This window comes from Balaenoptera ricei, chromosome 2 (assembly GCF_028023285.1).
Source record: "Balaenoptera ricei isolate mBalRic1 chromosome 2, mBalRic1.hap2, whole genome shotgun sequence".
Classification (NCBI taxonomy): Eukaryota; Metazoa; Chordata; class Mammalia; order Artiodactyla; family Balaenopteridae; genus Balaenoptera; species Balaenoptera ricei.
In genome coordinates this window covers 6817018-6838806 of record NC_082640.1, presented here as the reverse complement: position 1 = coordinate 6838806, position 21789 = coordinate 6817018, and the positions used below count along the sequence as shown (strand labels likewise).

Here is a 21789-nt window from a genome sequence, read left to right as displayed (position 1 = left end):
CAGGGGAAGCAAAGGTAGTAGTGTAAATTAAGATTGGGGACCATGGACATTGAATAAGCAAAAGAAAATAATATCAACTAGTGTAATAATATCAACTAAGAAAAAGAATACCTCCTAAATATAGAGTCTCGTTTTAAGACTTGATTGAAGAGCTACCATTTATTAAACTGTGCTCTATACAATCTCATATTAAACCCTCACCTCATTTCATATTAGATAAACAATCTCATTTCATCTTTATACCAACATATTATTATTTGAATTTACCGATAAGGAAATTGCAGTTCAGAAAGGTTAAGGAATTGTCTTACTCTTATACAGCTAGAAAGCAGTGGAGTCAAGTTTTAAACCTGCGCCGTCCATCTCCAGAATCCTAGAATGCAGCTTTTCAACATCTTACGTGGCCCAGCATGTCTGGGAAGTAAAGTAGCTTTGATTCCGTTTATGTTAGTCAAACAGGTTTTCTTTCCTATTCTAAGCCATTTTACAACATTTTGTAAAAATCCTCTCCCAGCCTAGAAAGTGCTAGTACACACAGTCCAGTGAAGTCAGTATTATTTGCCCCATAATACCAGATAAGGAATTGGAAGCTCAGAGAAATCAATTAACGTGTCCACTGCCACACAGCTTATCAGTGACAGATGGGAATCTGAACCCGGGCAGTCTGATTTCCCTTCCCCTTCACAGCCACTCTGCCAGCTTTAATATGGTTATATTGATATTGGTTTGATGTTTCCCAAAAAGAAGTAGTGTGTCATCCAAATTTACCCTATATACTCTCCTGCTGTGTGTGTACACACACACACACACACACATACATATAAGTGTGAGTGTACATATGTACATAGGGGAGAGATTCAGAAATAATATTCCAAGGAATATGAACTATATTTATCTTCTATGCACTGGCTGGCATGCTTTGGACTCTTAATTCTCAGGAGTAACACTGGCTATGATTGCAATAATGTTAGCAATATAATTGGCCTCATGCCTGCTTCTTGCCAGCATTCTTTTTTTTTTTTGCTAAGACAAGAAGACTAAGTGTCTGGTCCTGCCCAAATACAGAACATCTGTAACTTGCAGAACAGATCATGTGACAAAGGGTAAATGTCCATCAAACCACCTCTGCATGTCTGTGCTTTTGATTATTTCAAGGTACTAAGTGGTCTGATTTCTAGTCAGTCTGGGGGGATGAAACAGCTGTAATTCACAATTAATATATGTATCAAACATCACGGTCAACCTTAGTCTTTCTCCCCATGAAAGCCAGCGGGCTTGTGTCAAGACCATGTAAAGAGTACCTCCTGCTGTCTAACGAATGGGGCAATGTGTGTGCCCCGCCGTTATCATAGGTAGGTTTCACAGCAGCCTGCCCAGAAATGGGTCAGTGGCAGGCAGTGTGGACCGGAGGAAGCACCTACAATGAGGGAAAATCGTTCACCTCAGGAATGGGAAAAACAACCCCATCAAAAGCCATCACTTTGGATAAGCACACTTTTTCAGGTGTGTTCCACTCCATAACAACTCCGAGTGGTTGGACGCATTTCAATTCAGAATTTCAAATCTGTTATTGGCTTTTGCATTTGTTTTCTCCTGAATTCTGCAGGTGACCAGGTAGATAAAGTGACAAGGTTTGAAATTTTGTTTCTGTTCTATTTAGAATGGAGGACCTGGAACAGGGCCACCGAGAGCCCACACCATGCCTGTGTGTGAATTTAAAGGTGCCTCTGCTTATCCCAAGGGAAGGGAACCACTTGGTAAGTGCACCTGCCCCCTACCTGCCCGTGGTGGGACACAACCTGTACATCATTGGCTGCAGCCCGGGTCACGAAATAAGCTCCGGTTCTGGAAGTATGTCAGGGGCTGTGCAGGTGCCTGTATATGGAGCTTACAGAGATTGCACATTTTCCTCAGCTAATTCATTTAATTAGGACCAAATAATTACAAAATTTCTAAAGTCCAACAATATTTTTTTCATGATATACTTTTAAAATTTACAAGCATAATGTTCAGCAACCATGCTTGAATTTTTTCAAGCGTTACATTATTATATTCCAAAATAAGTCTTGCATTTAAAGACAAATATTACAATGCTCATACTTTGTTATAATTCTCTGTCTGTCTTTCTCACCTAGAATATTAATTCTGGGAAGGCAGTGACTGTGTCTACCTTGTCACAGCACAGTGTCTAGCACATAGTAAATACTACTACATATTTTTTAAATGAAGGAAGGAATTTCTTAGTTTTCTTTTAGACCTTGAAACTAAAGGGACGAATATAAAATTTCTGATGAGCAGTTTAAAAATCATTTTTATTCCTTCATTTAAAAATAAAATTTTTTCTTTTCAAGTACTTTCTTCACTTCTTTCTACAATGCTTATTTCCTAGGGCCATTTTGTTTAGTTTGATAGGGGAGTCATCATGGGTATCTCTTGGGATACCTGCACAATCCACAAGTCAACTCCGACTTTCTTTGGAAAACGTCACTCACCCTTTGCGTCGGAGCCTATGTGCTTTCCTTCCCCGGGACTTAGGACTGAGATAAATTATATACAGTCTCTTTGTGAGCGAGTACAACTGCAAGGTGCAAGTGCTGGCACTGAAACAGCACCGTGTGCTCAGAGAAATACAGTCTGCTGGCAGAGAAAAGCAGATGCGTAGAGAGAGAGACCAGAAAAAGAAAGAAAGTCCTGACAGTCTTAGATGCCAGTCACTCCCTTCCAGGGTCTGGCAGAATCCCTGTCCTTAGGTTCCCTTGAGTTACTTCTGTAGCCTTCATGTAAATAGTAGCTCCTTTTATGGCTTAAGCCAGGTTAAGTGGGTCAATTCCTAACAAATGTGATAATATATTTTGAATGAAAAGTAAGTGAGGCATTGTTTTCAGTGCAAAGATAACTTCCAGGAAATGTAGAGCAGTGCAAGAAAAATTGAATAGTTTCAATGGGGCTTCCTTAACATCGCCAGATGAGGCAACAGCAGGTGGTATGCCCTAGCATCACCACACAGAGGCAATCTGGAGAGAAGAGCTTCAGGTTGGTTTGACGGCCGGGTGAAGAATAAATGAAATGCCAGAGCTCAGCTAATAGGTTCTTGCCAAAAGAGAACTTCGCACATCTGTCTGCTGTGAGCATGGGAACCAGGCAAAAGGACTCTAGGGCAGTGTTTCTCAAAGTAGGGTCCTGGGTAAAAATACAAACCCCTGAACCCCATTCCAAACCTGGGAAATCAAAATATCTGAGGGGATGCCATGCATTCAGCCTTTATTAATAGGCACAATGGGCAACTGGTATGCACACTGTCTCAGAGCTTTCTACTCAGGATGTGGTGTGAAGACCAGCAGGGATGGTGTCACCAGGGAACTTCCTGGAAATTAGGGGTCTTTCCCACCCACCTGACCTACAGAATGATGATCTGCATTTGAACAAGATGACCAGGTGATCGAGATGTTCATTAAAGTGGGGGAAACCTTGCTCGAGATCATTAGTTCCCTGCTTGGTTGTACACTGGAACGACCCAGGTCACTTAAACACATTACTGTGGTCTGAGTTTTACCCCCCAGAGAGTCTGAATTAACTGGTTTGGAGGGTGACCTGAGCATAAGCACTTTTAAAAGTTCCCCTAAATGATTCTAATGTGTAACCAAGATTGAGAACCATTGCTTAACAGGGATGACTAGATACCTCCTAGAAGAAGGCATTCAATTTGTTGAATGGATTTTGAAACTCATGGACGGGACCATAGTCTGAAGACAGATTTCTTTTGATTTGAAGGAGCAGGACCCCAGAGGGAAAGAAAATTGTATTTCTTTTTAAGTTCCAGAAAGAGCTGGTTTGGAAAATCATAAGAGAGACCACAGAGGAGGAGAACTCCGAGTTTACAAAATGAACTATGGAGTCTAGAAAGCATGCCACCCAGTAACCTTTGGGGGAAAAGAAGGCTTTTGCTACTTCTTAAGAAAAACCCAAGAAGACTGCAACCCTCTTAGGTGCTGGAGTTAACAGATGCCTAGGTGGAAAATTAGCAATGGCTAAAGGAATAATCTAGGATAAGCCTAAAGGCATCTCAGAGACCTGAAGACCCCAACCTGCGAGTCCCAACCGTAGCACAGAAGCATTTGCTGAGAGTGAACCAGAAGAGGCCAAGATAGAACAAGGAGGACCCAGGACACATGGAACTTTTGAGCAGTGGCCATTACGCAGACCATTGCATTAATCACCGAAGCTTGAGCAACATGTCAAAGACCATGAGAGACTGAGCTATCCTTCAGCCAGAGGCCAACAAGTACAGATGACGTGCTTGGTCCAGGCACCCCTTTCTCCGTCCCTGGACAAAAGGCCCCCCCTTTGCTACTCCATTCCTTGGGAGAGTTGCTGCAGAGGGAGGAAAGAGAGAGTTTTGAATCCAAATGAATACTTACCCAAGTGACATTAAATCTGAATCTAGAAGTGACTGCAAGATTGAGGTTTTCCACCATAGGAGGAATGGAGGCTTGAGAGCTAAATGGGATTCGCTTATAGAAAAATGAGGAAAGTTCCATGTCTAATTCCTGAATTATGCCTGCAAATTTCAAATCTGCTACACTAGCTAGTAGGATCTAGTCACCTGCCCATAACGCAGTTTTCCTCACATTAAGTCCCTGGGACTTGGTATCAAGATAAAAAGGCTTCTTTGAATGGCATTCTTTTTGCAAGAAAATGAGGATGAGGGGAAATGTTACACAATCATGAAGCACAAGATATCTATATCTGAGAGGCAGAACTGGGACCAGAACTCAGGTCTACTATCTAAAATGTACTGATGAACTCTGAAAGCCTCAAGGCTATCTTGAGGTTAAGAAATCAACCAAGCGTCATTAATGGTCCTGTCTTAGTAAAGAGCATTTACTTTACAGACAGATGGATACACTGCATTAACGTCATTCATTACTGTAAAGTGAATCAGCCTCAGTGGATAAAGTTATTGACTAGTGAATGGCCTCAAATGGCCATTTTCTGATTGTTAAGAAGGGATGAAAAAGATGTAGTTAAGAGATGACCAATCACTGACATTGTACTTACTTCCTCTGTTCTCTGTCTCACTCCTTTACCCCCCTCCCTGGAGGGAATATTCTTTGAGAGAAAAGTTGTTTCATGTTTCTCTCCTTCCTGGCCCTTATTTAGAAGACTTCAAAGGAAATCACTGGACTTGACTATGTGATTGATATATCCTATATTTCCCTCACCTTGTGGAAGGCACGGCCATTCTCTGTCAGTTCCCTGGTACTAAGGGAAGACTATGAAGGGCATAAGGAATAGCAATAACTTTCTAAAATAACTGTTTCTCAGGACTTCCCTGGTGGCACAGTGGTTGGGAATCCATCTGCCAATGCAGGGGACACAGGCTCGATCCCTGGTCCGGGAAGATCCCACATGCTGTGGAGCAACTAAGCCCGTGTGCCACAACTACTGAGCCTGTGCTCTACAGCCTGCAAGCCACAACTACTGAGCCCACGCGCCACAACTACTGAAGGCCACGTGCCTAGAGCCTGTGCTCTGCAACAAGAGAAGCCACCGCAATGAGAAGCCCGTGCACCACAACGAAGAGTAGCCCCTGCTCGCCTCAACTAGAGAAAGCCCGTGCAGCAACGAAGACCCAACGCAGCCAAAAATTAAAAAAATAAATTTAAAAAGTAAAATAAAATAACTGTTTCTCTAAAATTGTGACCCAGGAATTGAATTTCATTAATCATCCTGACATAGTTTGGGAAGAAATCACATAGGGGATCTAATTTTTGGATTATTTAAAATTGAATATATTATGTATGAGACTCCCCTCCCCAAAAGAAAACCTAACCAATCATTGATTAGGCTAGTATAATATAACCTAAGAAAATGAATTTCACTAGATGCTCTTGCAATTGCTACAAGGAGGACCCATTCATATACAATACAATTCTAAATCCGCTTTGAGCCCACTACAACATCTATGTTAGTGCCATTGAAAATTCCTGGCAAATTTATAAGAATATGTTGCAGTATCCTTTCTGCCTAATCCTGGAGGGGAAGAGAAAGTCAAAGGATTGAAATTAGTGATGTATATTTAGGCAGTCAGCTTACTGGAATGCTGCCCCAAACCAGCAAATGCTCTACATATGGAAAATACTCAATTAGGGGAGGGGTGATGGAAAGAGACAAGGTCTCAATAAATGGTTGAAGCTGTCAATGAATTATTAATGATTTCTAACTATTTCTTGAAACCATCTTAAAATAACCAACATAAAAGGGAAAATTGAACCATAAAACCAAGAAGTCTAATGTTGTCTGCTAACAACCCCGATTATTGAAACAATCCTTTAAGACAAATCTATATTTTCATACAGCGTACATAAAACATGAATTATCTCACTGGGCTGTATGGATCTCCACTGAATCCTCACTGTGAATTAAGCAATCAAGAATTGGTAATTATCTGTATCACGAACCAGTTCTTTTTGCTTTGCTTTAAAAGTCATTTTATCTTCGGAAAACCCCCAAACGTGGCTGGAAAATATTTATGTTCCAAAACCATGAGCTTATGACAGAAGTGCTGAGGTTCATAAGTCAATTCATAGGAGCTGTGAACTCAACAGGGAATTATGGGGTTAAAATTAATTGCTCTGAAAAGTTATCTGATGCAGGCTGTCATTGTCAATGGAGACCAGATTACTAAGGAGTTTCAAATTACAAACTTTGGTTGCAAAGTTGATAAGTTTTATGTCCAATGTAGTTTTTTAAAAGCCATCTTGCTTTTTTAACTTCGTCTCTTGACAGGAAAAGGAGTGTTTGTTTTGTCTGTCTTCAGAGTCTCATGAAAGTTGCTTTGGAATGGTACCCAAAGAGCCCATGTGATGGGCAAGCTTGGCCTTAACCTGTACAAGAGAACTGCTTAAACACGATGCATCGTCCAGAGAATAGCTCTTTCTAGGAAGCAGACTCTGTTGTAGGAAAAGAAAGAAGAACTTACCTGGGTAATCATTCTTGTCTATGTCAGAATCTCCTCTTAAAGTAAAGCCGAATCCAGAAGGGACAGCCTGTGAGGCCCACACTCCTTGCAGAATTTGGGAAGCCTTGGCGTTTAAGCCATTCTTGTTCCCGTTGTAAATGAGCACTTTGCCTCTTTGGTCCTTGCCTGCAAAGGGCGCACCGATGGCAATGTCTACAAACAGAGACACACAATTTTTAAATAAGGAAGAGTATTTTAGAAAGAGAATTAAGTACAATCGAAGAGAAGTACCAAACAGCCCAAAGGGCTTCTTAAGGTTTCCATGAAAATCTGTAGTACTGCAACAAGAGGAAATTATTTGTTGTCTTTCATCCATCCAAGAAATATTTATTGAGTGCCTATTATGTGTTGGGCACAGTGGGTTCAACGGCGAACCAGACACTGCTTTTCAAAAGTTTATATTCTAGTGCAGGGAATAGACAATTTGAATAAAGAAATAATCAAGAAAAGATAGAAAGTGACAAATGCTATGCAGAGAATCTTAAAAATATTGATATGATGGAGAGTGATTGGATTGTTATTTTAGATGAAGTGGTCAGACAAGGTGTCTCTAAGGCTGATCTTGAAACTGAAATCTGGGGACAAGATGGAACTGACCATGTGGAATCAGAAGGAAGAGCATTCCAGGCAGAAGGAATGACTGTGCAAAGGCCCAAGGATGCAAGGAGCTTGGCCCACCTGAAGAGCAGCCAGAAGGTGATCTACGTGGGAGCTTAGTGAGTAATAGGGTAGAGCTGGGTCAGATTAATGGGCTGGGTAGACCAGATGAGGCACCTCTGCAGAGTAGTTAAGAGTTTCTTGTTAAAAGAAATAAACAACCTCTTTCACAAATATTATATCCTTGAATGATTACATCATTCCATGATGTAGGCAAGACCCGTTTCATAGTTGAGGACTCTGGGAAACCGAGAGAGAACCCTATCGCCTGTCTCCCTGTTAAACATAGCACTGAATGAAAACTACCTTCCATATATTGTGTTCACCAGGATTGCTCTAAACATTACACCTAACTACTTAGGTTTACATGAAAAAGAGCACCAATAACACAGCAACATAACAGCCCAAGCTGCTGACGGACGATGGTATGTGTCCTCATTTTGTCTTTCATCCATTTGTATTTGTTCCTAAGTAAGTCTGATAAGACTGAATGAATTGTAAACTGATTTTCACTACATAACAAGGATCGTAAATCCACTTTCATTTAACAGGTAAGGATAAACTGTCAAAAAACTCAGATCGTTGTGGAAAATAAAGATATTGCCATACGGTAGGTGGAAAGGGGTACTTGCTTCACATCCTCTGAGTCAGTGAATTTATATCTGTCCCCTGGTTACATCGCATTTTGGCATCATTTTAAGGACACCAAGGCTCAGAGAGGCACAACTCCTTTTAGGTTGTTAGAAATGTTTCTCTTAGCTCTTAGAAGTATCATTAAGGGTTTGAGAGAAAAGACAAATAGAAGAGATGATGAAAAAGATGACTACACAGATAATTTAGCATTATTTATTTCATTTGGTGCTCAGGAATAGGGCAGTTTTTGAAAGTAACAAATCAGTTAAAGATGAACTTGTCTCTTTTTTAAAAAGTTTCCCTGGAACCATGAGCCTTTAGTATGCATTTATACCTTATGGTACTTTAAAAGTTACTAACTATACATTGCTGAGACATGTTTTTTCAAGGAAATCATAAAAGTACGTGACTACTTGCCGAAGGTATTAATGAATACTTTGATTTGATGGGAATACTCCCTAGGCTATTTTGTTGGAGCAAATTCCTGTTACTCCCTGGAACTTCAAGAAACCCACTCTACCTTGGTTCTTAACTTAAAGGTCCTGAAAATGTATGCAAAATTTTGTGTGAGCTGGCATGTTTTTCTGTGGAGAGGGTACTTAGAAGGCATTCATAAATTCCTAACTTAAAGAACCATAAACCTAAACTAAGAATTTAACACTGCTTAACAGTGTACATTGAGAGTGCCTTTAAGCTGAAGTTGAGAGATCAATTAAAATTCAGCATAACCTGTACGTAAGCCATATGAGTTACTCAGAAGGCAATCCACTTGCTAATATATCAACATGTATTTATTTGTTTTGACTCTGTACATATAGTACATTCTCTAACTCTCTTCAAGTCATAAATCTGTATGTCAATTTTAAAAATAATTGCTGTTTTGTTTAGAGCTGTCATATGACACCCTAAATCAACATGAGAAAATTTCCATGTAACATCTATATTAGCCAAAACTAAAGTTTAAATTGCCTTGAGATTTTGGATAGTTTATTAAAGACCAATCAGAAGAACTGTACCACACACACCACCGTGAAGTCTCTTGTTTCCGTCATGCAACAGTAACATGAAATTGTGGCACATAAGTAATTTCCATGCATTGGTGTAAATTACCATTGTATCCATCTTGGTTCAGGTCTCCTAAATGTGCCAAAGCACTACCGAATCTCCCGAAAATGTCAGTGCCTGCGAGGATCTGCGGATTTCTGAAGGCCAGCACGTTTACTTGCAAATACAGGTAAACTTGCCCTACTTCTCTGGGGTTGCTCTCAAATTCACGTTCCATAAAGAGAGGTGCCCCGATCAATATGTCATCCATTCTGCAGGGAACAAAGAAAGAGGTCAACACAGACATGAGATGCTGTTGGGTAGATTTCTAATCAACTAGATTAGTACATTTCCACTGGTATATTTCCTTTTCCAAGGGATATTTTACAATTGTCATATTTCTTTCATTGCTTTGTTATGTCTACGGAATAGAATGCTGTAAGAAAATAAGAGTTGTTAAATTATCACACTGAACTTTTTAGCTATGCTAAAAATTACTACTTTAAGAAAACCACAGGTATTTCACCCTTTTCAGCTCTTTGGTGCATTTCCAGAAAATGTACTTACACAAGTAAAATGTATCAGAAAGACCTAAATAGGTTTTTCTAAACATGGATGAGAATTTGTCTACAATTTAGTTAACTATACATTTATATTATGAAGTTTTCTTGCAGTAATAAGGTTTAAAATAAAGTCTGTCCTCCTCTTTTCTTTTGTTACCTCCATTCAAATAAAACAGAGGCCAGAGAAGGTTCTCATACTGGCTAGAAAGCTAGAAAACAAAATTTTCCTCCCAAATGCGAATTTATAGTTTTTCTTTGTAGGTGAAGATATTATAGCAGAAAACCAGTAGATAATTTTTCAGGCTGAAAAAATTTCAAGAAAGAGATAGCAATTGGATTGCTACACACTTAGGTAAAACGTTTTCTTAAAAATGTTCCAAATGGGGACATCCCTGGCGGTCCAGTGGTTAAGACTTCGCATTCCAATGCAGGGGGTGAGGGTTTGATCCTTGGTCAGGGAGCTAAGATCCCACATGCCTCATGGCCAAAAAACCAAAACATAAAACAGAAACAATATTGTAACAAATTCAATAAAGACTTTAAAAATGGTCCGCATCAAAAAAACAAAAAAAATCTTAAAATAATGTTCCAAATGCATTTACTTGCCGTGCTTTTGTGCTCTATCTAGGCCAAGAGTAAGGCAGGGATTGGGGCTGCGCCAGGCCTCAGGCTTTGCCCTGGAGGAACTTGGTTGCCTCTCTTTCTGTTATTATTACTGTCAGTATGAAGAGACATTTGTTAAACACCTAATTGTGTGTGTTGCTGCCTTGTAGTTCAAAGACGTCTAAAACCACTGGTTCTCTAGTGCAGAGACTGAGTAGGGCCATCTTCTCATTCTCAACAGAAGGAACAAAGCCATACAATTGGTCCCTGAGGGACATGGGACTGACACATTACCTCACTACGTTTCTCACTGCCAACACTGTGGAGTTCTAGAAATGCAAAATTATTCGACCTATGATTGTGAAAGATTAGCACATCCATGGGATCTTTGGATTCTTGGACTATTGTGACAATGTTGATTTATTTTCGTAGAAATAGATTTCCCTAGATATTTAAGTGTAAGGCTTCTAAAATGTTCTAAATGCCAAAAACGGAGAAAGACATTTGTTCTTAATTTATAATTGTGTTCTCATAAAGCTGAGAGACAATAACTGTCTTGGATTCAATTGATTCAATGTGCCTTGTGCAATATTTTGCATTTAGTGTCAATAATATTTTATGTCAGCAGTACCACTTAAGAGTCACAGTATATATTATTGTTTAGGCTGGTGTTTTTAAATCTTGATTTGCAACTCATTAGTGGATTGTGAAATCAATTTAATGGGTCTTGACAAGCAATTATAAAAAATGAAATAGAATACAATAGAAAATATGAGTCAATGCATTACACATACTAAGGGTGAATACTGTTCCATGAAACCTTTTGTTTCAGTTGTGTGTGTGTAGTGGGTTGCAATGTCAAATGTATTTCTGATTACGATCCCACAGGGCCAAAAACTCATTGAAAAACCACTGCAGTAGGCCATGCGTGCTATTAGGCTATTTCAAAATTTACTTGTCATATCCTTTTTTAGAATATACCCAATTCAAGTTTAAAGTTTTAAAAATATTTATTAGTAAAGACGTTCTTTACTGAGCTTCCGAAAAAGTAGTTGTGTAACAGACTGGGTGCCATTCTAAGAATATAATATATATAAAGTATATCATATTTTATACGTATACATGTAATCTCAAGAAAGAACAATGATGAAGCAATATTTATGATAAGGTTTTCACTAAAAACCATCTTTTCTGTTTGTGTCATGTTGGTAGTTTGGATGAGATCTAAGTTATTATGTAAAGGCATTTTATAAAAGTAGGATATACACACTAAATCTCATCTTATCTGAAATGTCTAATATTTGAGCACAGTTTTCTTTACATCTCTATGTAGCATTCACACAGGTTTTATTTGCGTCCTTTTTTATGTCTAAAAAAGTATTATGTCCACTCTAATAATACAATGCAAGGTGCAGGTTCTCATTCTTTCACATGTTCTTTGAGACAAAACATTATAAATATTTCCCTGAAGAGCAAAGCATAAATAGAGTGATAAACAGAGAGGGGGGATGAGGGAACTCATCAGTGAGAATATTCATTATGAAGAATCTGAATTCAAGTTTTCTACAGCCAAATGGTGTTTAATATGTTGATTTAACATAGACACGTCTCTGTTTCTTCTTTTTTCACAATAGTCCATAGTGCATGCTAATGCCTGTGACTGATTTGCAGAATGTAGTTATTAAGAGAATGCAGGTTAGGAGGCTGTATACTAGAATTGATATCTAATCAATATAATTGTTTTATGATAGGTGAGAACAAATATAGCCTATCATTTATGTTACAGAAATCAATTTGCAATTTCTTTATGTTTTAATTTTCTAGATTTTCTACTTAATTGAATCATAATGATTTCTCTTCTATGAGAGAACCCACTTGGAGTAAATCTAGCACCAAAACACAGTTACTCAAAGCTGCTTCCTTTCAAATAAATTTTCTCTAAAATGCTCTCAAGTTAACTAACTGCTAAGAATCTCTCTAAATTTAGTTCCTTTTGGCCCTGCAGAGGCTAAAACAATCCAATGGATTAAACTGTAATTCTGTGAATTTCTCAAATAGTATGAATATTTTGTTTCAAAAAGCCATAAGAAAATAAACAGATTTGCTTGTTTAGGTTCAAGAGGAAAATACTATCTCCCTTTGCTGTTAAATTTGTCCAGAAATGCCTAACAGAGTTTACATTGAAAGATTTGGTAGTTCTGGCTATCTTAAGATAACTGAAGTTAATTTCACCAGCTTGTTTATATTTTACAAAATAAGTCACAGGCTTGACAAGATCAACCACCAACCAGCATGCACGTAACTGATCTAAACTTTTGCAGTCCACTCGTAACACCTGGAGATTTTTTAAAATAAAAAAATATTGGGGAAATCCCCACCAGTTTATATATTTGGTCACATTACTTAACAACACTGTCTTTTTTTTTTTTTCCCTGATGGTGGGTTTTGGAGCATTTGTAGGGACTTTGCTTTTGTTGCACAGTGGATAGAGAGGATGACATACACTGTGAAAGAAACTTCACTAGGTAGTCTCGCGTACAATAGTACTTAGTTATCTCTCGGATGGAGAAAGGGAAGTCTGGTTCAGTTCCACAAAATGTGAGTCCTAACTTCTGAACCATGAATGATCAGCTAGACGACTGATGCTCTTAATCCTATTCTGAGTCACTGTACAACATCCACTCAGGTCCAAGACTTGAAAGATTCAGGCTATTAAAAAAAAAAAAAAAAAAGGCTATTGGAAAATTAGAAATTGGGTAAAGAAAGGGAATTAAATCTCAATTCTAGTATGAAACTCTGCTGATTAATGCTCATTTATAATTCCTTAATCACTGATAAATGCTGGGAAAGCTAGAAAGGGCTTTGTGAATTTTTTAAAAATTGGAGTTATAGACTCTCTAAAATTATTTATGAGTTAAACTAATGACTTGGTCAAATGCAGCAGCCTAGTAGGGCTACTTTTAATATAGTCAAACAAACTGATTTTTCTTATATGCCATGATGCTGAAAACCATTCATAACTGAATATTTTATCAGTCAGTTGTTTTTAGCATCATTAAAGACAACCTTAAAGTTCTTTGGGTGAAAATAACTGAAATTATGGTTTTATATTTTTATAAAGTGGAAGTATGAGCTTGTTTATAAAAATAATGGAAATTAATAAAATGCACACTTAATAAACAGATTCTTATCAATGAGCAAAACAGAGTAAACACTTAAACACATGTATATGCTATTCTTCTACCCCAACCCTTATTTAAGGTCATTGAAATCCATGTGTATTCTACATGTGTATGTATATGTATATCTATATACATGTTATAGACAATATCTGTATGTTTTTACATGAATATGAGTACAGATAGGTCTATATGTGCATATATATGTGGAATCTATAAAGTGAAATTCACACAAGTAGAGAGTGGTGCTTACCAGGGGTGGAGAGACTGGGGAAATGCGGAGATATTAGTCAAAAAGTACAAAGTTGCATCTATGTAGGATGTATAAGTTCTAGAGATCCAGTGTACAGCATAGTGGCTATAGTTAATAATACTACATTGTATACTGGAAATTTGCTAAAAGAGTAGATTTTAGGCGCTCTTACTGTACAGACACACACACCCCCTCCCACGGTAACTATGTGATGGATGGACCACCCAGTTGGATGGATACAGATGAATCACATAGATGGAGATGTTAATTAGATTGAATGTAGTGATCATCTCACTATGTATATGTATATCAAAACATGTCCACCTTAAATATACATAGTTTTTTACTTTAAAAATATTTTACAGGTTATTATTGGATCTCTTCAGTGACAAGTGTACTAATTTATCTGTTTCCCAATTTTAAAAAGTAAGTGAGAGGCATGCCAGTCATTGTACTCACTTACTAGATTAAAAATTCTTACTTCTTACAGATTTTAAACCCTTGAAGACTGAAATTATATATATGCTTTCCTACTAGGTATTTTATAGAGCTTAGTAAAGAGTTCTCTGTATATAAGTGAACAAAAAATTTATAAGGTAAGTCAGCAAAAGTTCTGTGAACTAATCAAGACCTTCCCCTACTTAGTGTGTGCTCTTGGGCAATTCACTTAACTTTTGTGTCTCAGTTTCCTCATTGGTGAATTTTAGGTAGTTTCATTGGATTGTAGTACAGGTTGTCCTGTGCTATTAGACTTATTACACATAAAGGTACTTTGAGAGAAATAAAAAACACTGTCTGCTAATCATTCATGATAAAGGTAAAATGTGATTGCTTAATAGCATGTTAAGTTCTACAATTGTTTCAATGGAGAATCAAGATTTCTGCATTTGAAACTGCTAACCAACTGAGGTTTATATCCAGGAAAACTTTATTTGAGATAGAGATTTGTGTTTGCTGCAAATCCCATTCTAGCCTTAGGGTCCCTGCTAGAAATCTTGTCAGAAACTGAGAATGACAAAAGCACTCTTTGTCAAAACAAGGCCACACGTGTCCTGACGTGGAGCCGTCGCAGGAGCTTAGGAAAAGTCACTGACACATGCATGATTTACTGCCGTTTTTTTCTCATTCTGCTAAGATTTCTGAGGGATTACAGGTTTATGTCTCTGCCCTGATGGCTTGTTTTGTACCCTCCCTGGGGATGAATATCCACCCCGGGAGGTGAGGACACGGGCTGTCACCGTAATTAGTGGTTTTCAGGCCCCCGTCCTGGGATCAAGTATAAACCTAGAAGCACAAGATGCCATGTTTTCCCTATTTGTGTCTATCTGAAAGCCAACAATATCAGGTGATTGTTCTAGAAAAACAGGTGCTGCAAAAATGATGGCAAGTTATATATGCATTATTGTAATCTCAGACTTCACGTGAGTTCTCTATCTTTATTTGGGATGCAGTGTTCTCAATGGCTTCCAGAGCACACTCATTGATTATAGGACCATGAATGTACGCTGCATCGAAGTAATTAGAGCAGCAAGCAATATACAGACTGAGAATCTATAGGTACTTTTTTCTTTAAGAATGACAATATTAAGATAATAGATGTATTTTTCAATGTAGTCTAAAGAATTCAGAATATACTGCCTAATAAAAAGAAATTATGTGCATAGCAATTTTTAAGAACATCAAGAAAGAACAAATCATCACTGGAAAATTCCTATGTTTGAAACCAATGAGGTCCTTTTTTCACAAGTTTTCCTTTTTTTTTCTTAATGTGGCAAAAAAAAAAAAAAATGTCCTATAAACGTTGTCACAAAACTTTTCTTTAGACTAGAATGAATGTGTTTTCAGGAAGGACATGGTGCCCTGCAGGGCATATTGTGACACTGGGGGGAAAGCTCAAAGGATTGAAAGGGGAGTGAACTACAGAAGGAAACACACTGGGTGATCTGTGCCCTAAAAAATGCTGCCTGGCTCCCAGGAGAGAAGCCCTCACGCGTGTTGTGTTGTTATCTGTTGAGGGAAATGCGTCTACACTTATCCCAAGGGCCACTGTCGGATTTTTTGTTTTCACTAAAGAATGGGCTTCCTATATCTGGACAGTACGCCATGTTTTTGGACCTCAAGTTCTTCCTCCACCATTTTCTTTCTAAATGACTAAAAGGCTCTGATAACAGATACAGTCCGTCCAGGTTGCTCATTTTGAATGGTGGTCCTAATTGTTACGTCCTTTCCGCAATTCAGACGGCTGAAGATTAAAGCAACTTCATTTTCAATTATCTGCAGGATAAGATCTTATCCAGGATAAGATTGCGTTCAAAGATCTTATCCAGGATAAGATTTGCATTCTTCAAAATAGACCCAGAGTGCAACCAGTTCTACTCTTCCTGCCACTGCTCTGGTCCAAGCCACTGTCCTGCCTCACCCGGCTTATGGCAATGGGCTCCCAGAAGGCCTCACTCCATGGAGACCCACGGAACAGAGCGTGGCGGCTAAAACCAAAGTGGGTGCACGCCACTCCCTTGCTTAGATTCCTCCAGGGGTTTTCAAGATGGTGTGTCCCTCTTGGAAACAGACTCATTCTATCCATGGCAGTGTCCGCGTGGTGCTGTGTAAAGAGGCTCACAGACCTTCTCTCCAAGCCTCTTTGATATTCCTTGACTATGCCAGCAGCTCCCCGCTCCGCTGGGAATTTGGACACTCTTCCCCATATACTATTGTGTTTTGCTCCCTCACCTAACCTAACACCCCAGCCTTCGCTGTTTACCTGAATAAAAATTGCATCCCTCCCAATTTTTTTCTATCCCCGTTCTGTTTTTTTTTTTCAAGTTTCATTAATAGACTTTCTTTTTTAGAGCAGTTTTAGGTTCAAAGCAAAATTGCACAGAAAGTACAGACAGTTCCTGTATACCCCCTGCCACAAGCAAGGCCTCCCCGACTGTGAACATCCTACACCAGGTGGTACATTTGTCACAACTGATGAACCTACATGAACATATCATCATCACCCAAAGTCCACAGATTACATTAGGGTTCACTCTTGCTGGTGTACATTCTGTGGGTTTAGAAAGATGTATAATGACATGAATCCACCGTTGCAGTATCATACAGAGTACTTTCACTGCCCTACAAAGCCTCTCTGCTCCACCTAATTCATCCCTCTTTTCACCATTAACACCTGGCAACCACTGATCTTTTTACTGTCTCCATAGTTTTGTCTTTTCCAGAATGTCATCTAGTGGACTCATATAGTATGAAGCTTCTTCATACTGGCTTCTTTCACTTAGTAATAGCATTTAAGGTTCTTCCATGTCTTTCCATGGCTTGATAGCTCATTTCTTTTTAGCACTGAATAATATTCCATTGTCTGGATGGGCCACAGAATACTTACACATTTACCTACGACAGGACATCTTGATTGCTTCCGGCCTTCTGTTTTTATTTTCTTCCTGCATAGTGATCATCACCATCTAACATAATCTTTATTTGACTTATTTATTTTTTGTCTGTAGCTCCCACCCAAACTACAGTATAACCTTTATGAGGGTGCGGGTTTTGGTTTTGTTCTCTGCTGTATCCCAGCACCTAGAACAGTGCTAGTATGTAGAAGATGCTCAAGAAATACATGTTGAATGAAAGAATAATAAAAAGATATTTTACAAAAGTTACCAAATTTATCTCCAATCATACGGTACCACATAATAAATAAAGTTCATTTCTAGCTATGTAGAGGTCATAGCTAATGTCTATCCATGATGTAGCCCAGATCAGGGAACATAGTTCAGATTTTTCAGATATTTGCTTCTTACCAAAATGTGAGCTCCATGAAAGCAGAGACCTATTCTTCCTTAGTCACTGCTACACTCTGGGCACCCAAGAACAATGCCTGGCATATGGTAGGTTCTCCAACAATATTTATTGGATGGATAATCAGTTCATCTCAATTTATTGGTTTTCTTATTTAATCATTTGTCTTATCTGTCAGTTAGGTGCTTTTCGTGGATCAGAGAGTTGCTTAATAACAATTTTCTTTGAAGTAATAACTTAAACACAACCACAATTTATCATGCTGTTTGATCCAAGCTCAAATGTAATTTACTGCCATAAACTGGAAAAAATAACATTATTATTTCATCTTCTGCATGGGTGTCACTAGTATGTTGGTTAAAGCACTGTCAGGAGAATAAATATTTATGTGCAAATGTTTTATGAATAGCATGTGCTAAAGGGTGAAGACAGATGAGCAAATTCCTCAATGGCTATGGAAGTCAAATGGCCAAGGACTATTTAATTCATAAAATCAAAGATAAAACTAAGTGAAATAGTCCTTTCTTAGAAGTGGCAGATGTGGTAAAGACATAAAAAAGGATGATAGAGAATTTTTTAGTAGATGTATCCTTTTGCCCTGGACTAAAAAAAAAAAAGTTAAAACAAGAGAGCCTCGATCTTGTTGAGGAAGTACGGAAGGATGTATTTCATGAAGGAAAAAATATAACATCTTTAAGGACGAATATAATATCTGGTGAGTGAGGAAGTTCTTATAAACTTACCCATCATTGTTAACATCTGATACTGCAATTGTATATCCAAAGTAAGATGCCATCTGCAAAGGAAAACCATAAGATGATATATTTTGTGCTCAAAAAGTCATTTTTATAGTCATCTCTCAATTTTCCCTGAAAGATTAGCTACATTGCAGCACATTTTTGCATTTAAATTCATAGACCCTTGGACATGGACAGAGTCTTCGAGTCATTTAGTTTAACCCCTGACCTAATGCATAATATTCCTCACAACACCCATGACATCTGCTCGGACATCCTCTGGAGATGTTCAACAATAAGCCCATTCAATTTGTAGATACAACTATTAGAATACTTTTTGCTAAAATTGGTCCTCCTGTAACATCTGGTCCTTAATGCTCCTACCTAGTTCTGCAATCTTGAATGTCACAGAATAAATCTAATTCCATTTCCATATGAAATCTCCTATGGAAATGTTTTCAGCTGGCTTGTCATCTTTCTTAGAGATACAACATGGGATACCAAAGAAAAGATGATACCCCCATGAGCACACTGACAGGAGAAGATAAGTAGGATGGACACCCTCTGCTTTGGACTCTTTATATCACTGAAGCATAAAAAGGTTTTAACTTGAGGGTAAACCACGTCTCTGTATCAATTCATACTGAGTTTATCATCCGCTAAGGTTTCTAAGTCTTTTCTGAGTGTAACCAGTGTGCCTAATCTCTCTACATTCTAGCTCTTATATTTTTGTTTTCAACCTATGTTTTCAAGGTTTATAATCTTTTCAGATTTGGCCAGTAGCTTTAGCTTGCCAAGATTTGTCAGTTCCATATTCTGCCATCCAATGCTTTAGCTCAGCAGTCCCCAGCATTTTTGGCACCAGGGACTGGTCTCGTGGAAGACAGTTTTTCCACCGACCAGGTTGGGCGGGGGGCGGGAATTGTTTTGGGATGATTCAAGTGCGTTACATTTATTGTGCACTTTATTTCTATTATCATTACATTGCAATATATAATGAAATAATTATACAACTCACCATAATGCAGAATCAGTGGGAGCCCTGAGCTTGTTTTCACTTGCCACTCACTGATAGGGTTTTGCTATGAGTCTGCAAGCAATTAATTTATTATGGCCTCTGCAGTCAAACCTCTCTGCTAATGATGATCTGTATTTGCAGCCACTCCCCGGAGCTAGCATCACCGCCTCAGCTCCACCTCAGATCATCAGGCATTAGATTCTCATAAGGAGCATGCAAGCTAGATCCTTCGAATGCGCAGTTCACAGTAGGATTCGAGCTCCTATGAGAATCTAATGCTGGTGCTGACCTGACAGGAGGCGGAGCTCAGGCAGTAATGCGAGCGATGGGGAGCGGCTGCAAATACAGATGAAGCTTCGCTCGCTCACCTGCCGCTCACCTCCTCCTGCTGTGCGGCCCGGTTCCTAACAGGCCACAGACCAGTACCAGTCCGTGGCCCAGGGGTCGGGGACCCCTGATTTAGCCAATTTAGCTTCCTGTCACCTACAAATGTAATCAGCCTACAGTCCCCTGGAAAGTGTGCTCCACAGAAGGTAGAGAGCTCCGTCTGTGTTGTTCATTCTTCCCTCTGCTCTGTCTGACCAGCGTGTAGCTCAGAGTAGGTGCCAGGTGCTAGATACTCTTTGCAGAGGAAAAAAACAGAGGAGTTACCAAGTGTAACACAATTATTCAGTTCTCCCACCTTTTTTGTCTATTCCAGACATATACAGTTGCTATAGACTGATTGTTTATGCCTCCCCTCCTCCAAATTCAAATACTGAAACCTAACTCCTTATATAATGGTATTAGGAGGTGGGGCCTTCAGGAGGTGATTAGGTCACGAAGGGTTGAGCCTGCATGAATGGGATTAGTGCCCTTAGAGAAGAGACCCCAGAGGGCTCTCTAGCCCTCCTTCCACCAGGTGAGGACACAGTGAGAGGATGGCTGTGAACAGGAGGCAGGCTCTCAGCAGACACCAAATCTGCCTACGCCTTGATCTTAGATTCCAGAACTGTGAGAAATAAATGTTTGTTGCTTTAGCCACCCAGTCTATGGTACTTTTATTATAGCAGTCCATGGACTAAGACATGGGTGCCAGGTGCAAAATACTCTTTGCAGAGGAAATGAACGCCTCATTTAACTGCGTCATGCAATAACTCAATTCTCCCACCTCTTTTCTCTATTCCAAACACATACGGTGAAATTCTTATTCCTGGGTGGCATTGTGTGGTCTTCACTCAGAGGAATTTCATCACTTAGGTATTAAGTTCTGAGGTTCAAGATTGCAGAACTAGGTGGTATTGAAGATGAGAAGTTACAGAAAGGCCAAATTTAACAATGTTTAAAGAGCTTTTAATGATAAAAATGTAAAATGAAAAGACAAAGGAGAAGTCTTGCCACATTTCCATTAAACCATTAATTGTCACCACTTGGGAATCATGGTTCAAAATTTATAAATCCACCCAACTTCACTATCATCACAGCCTTATATCTCTATATTTACCACAAGAGTACCATGAGGGACATTGTTAAATGCTTTGTTGAAATTGCACAGTAACGGATAGACTAAAGCCCCAGTTTGGGGGAGGAAATGTCAGAAATGCTCTGTGTTCTTTAAAAAACTCTATTTGCTTGACAAATATATGATTCCAAATTTCTGTGTGTAGCTAAGAGTTGAGCATTTCAGGATCTTAGACCTGGATCCTCCTGGGATCCCGTGGGCCAAGATGTAACTTGGCCGGAGTCAAGTGTGAGGCTTGCTAGAAGCTCCTTACCCTGGGTTGGTGGTTAGGAGAGGAAACTGGTTGCCCAGATAAATGAATTCAACTCACGATTGGCTCCCTTAGACGGGAGTATCACATTCATTGTTTAAAGAAATGTGACAGATTTCAACAGGTCAAAAACCCAGGAAACCCAGGGTAGTGAATGAAGTGTGACCTCAGGCCATGTTAGGTCAGGAGGATGACAGCAGCCTGTTTGCAGGCAACTGACCGATTGATAATAAGACCCCAGCCAGTGACAGTGGGTACGGGGCCATACCTAGCCCCTGGGGGGAAGGGACCAGAACCAGAGAGCTTATCTTCCATGTAATGTTGGGATTGGGGAGGGTTCCAGTCACTGTGAGGACAGGAAGGCAGAGCCCAGACCCAGTGACTGACCAACATGTGAAACCTACAGGAATCCTGTGTCTTCTCAGGGGGAAGGCGGATACTCAGAACTCATCACCGCGCACACTACATAAGGACCGCAACATAACAGGATTGCTCTCGGATTTCAGCGATTAGTGGCTTTTGGGCTTTT

General features: G+C 39.1%; 1 protein-coding gene across 1 annotated transcript in view; it reads right to left on the bottom strand.

The window, feature by feature from the left end:
• ITGA8 (integrin subunit alpha 8) overlaps positions 1-21789 on the bottom strand; it is a 183360-nt gene that overhangs the window by 115924 nt on the left and 45647 nt on the right. Inside the window, exons 11-13 of the mRNA XM_059910128.1 lie at positions 18498-18550; positions 9422-9627; positions 6983-7174 (exon numbers count right to left, since the gene is read on the bottom strand). Of these exons, the coding sequence (XP_059766111.1) occupies positions 6983-7174; positions 9422-9627; positions 18498-18550 (451 nt within the window). The remainder of the gene's footprint in view (positions 1-6982; positions 7175-9421; positions 9628-18497; positions 18551-21789) is intronic.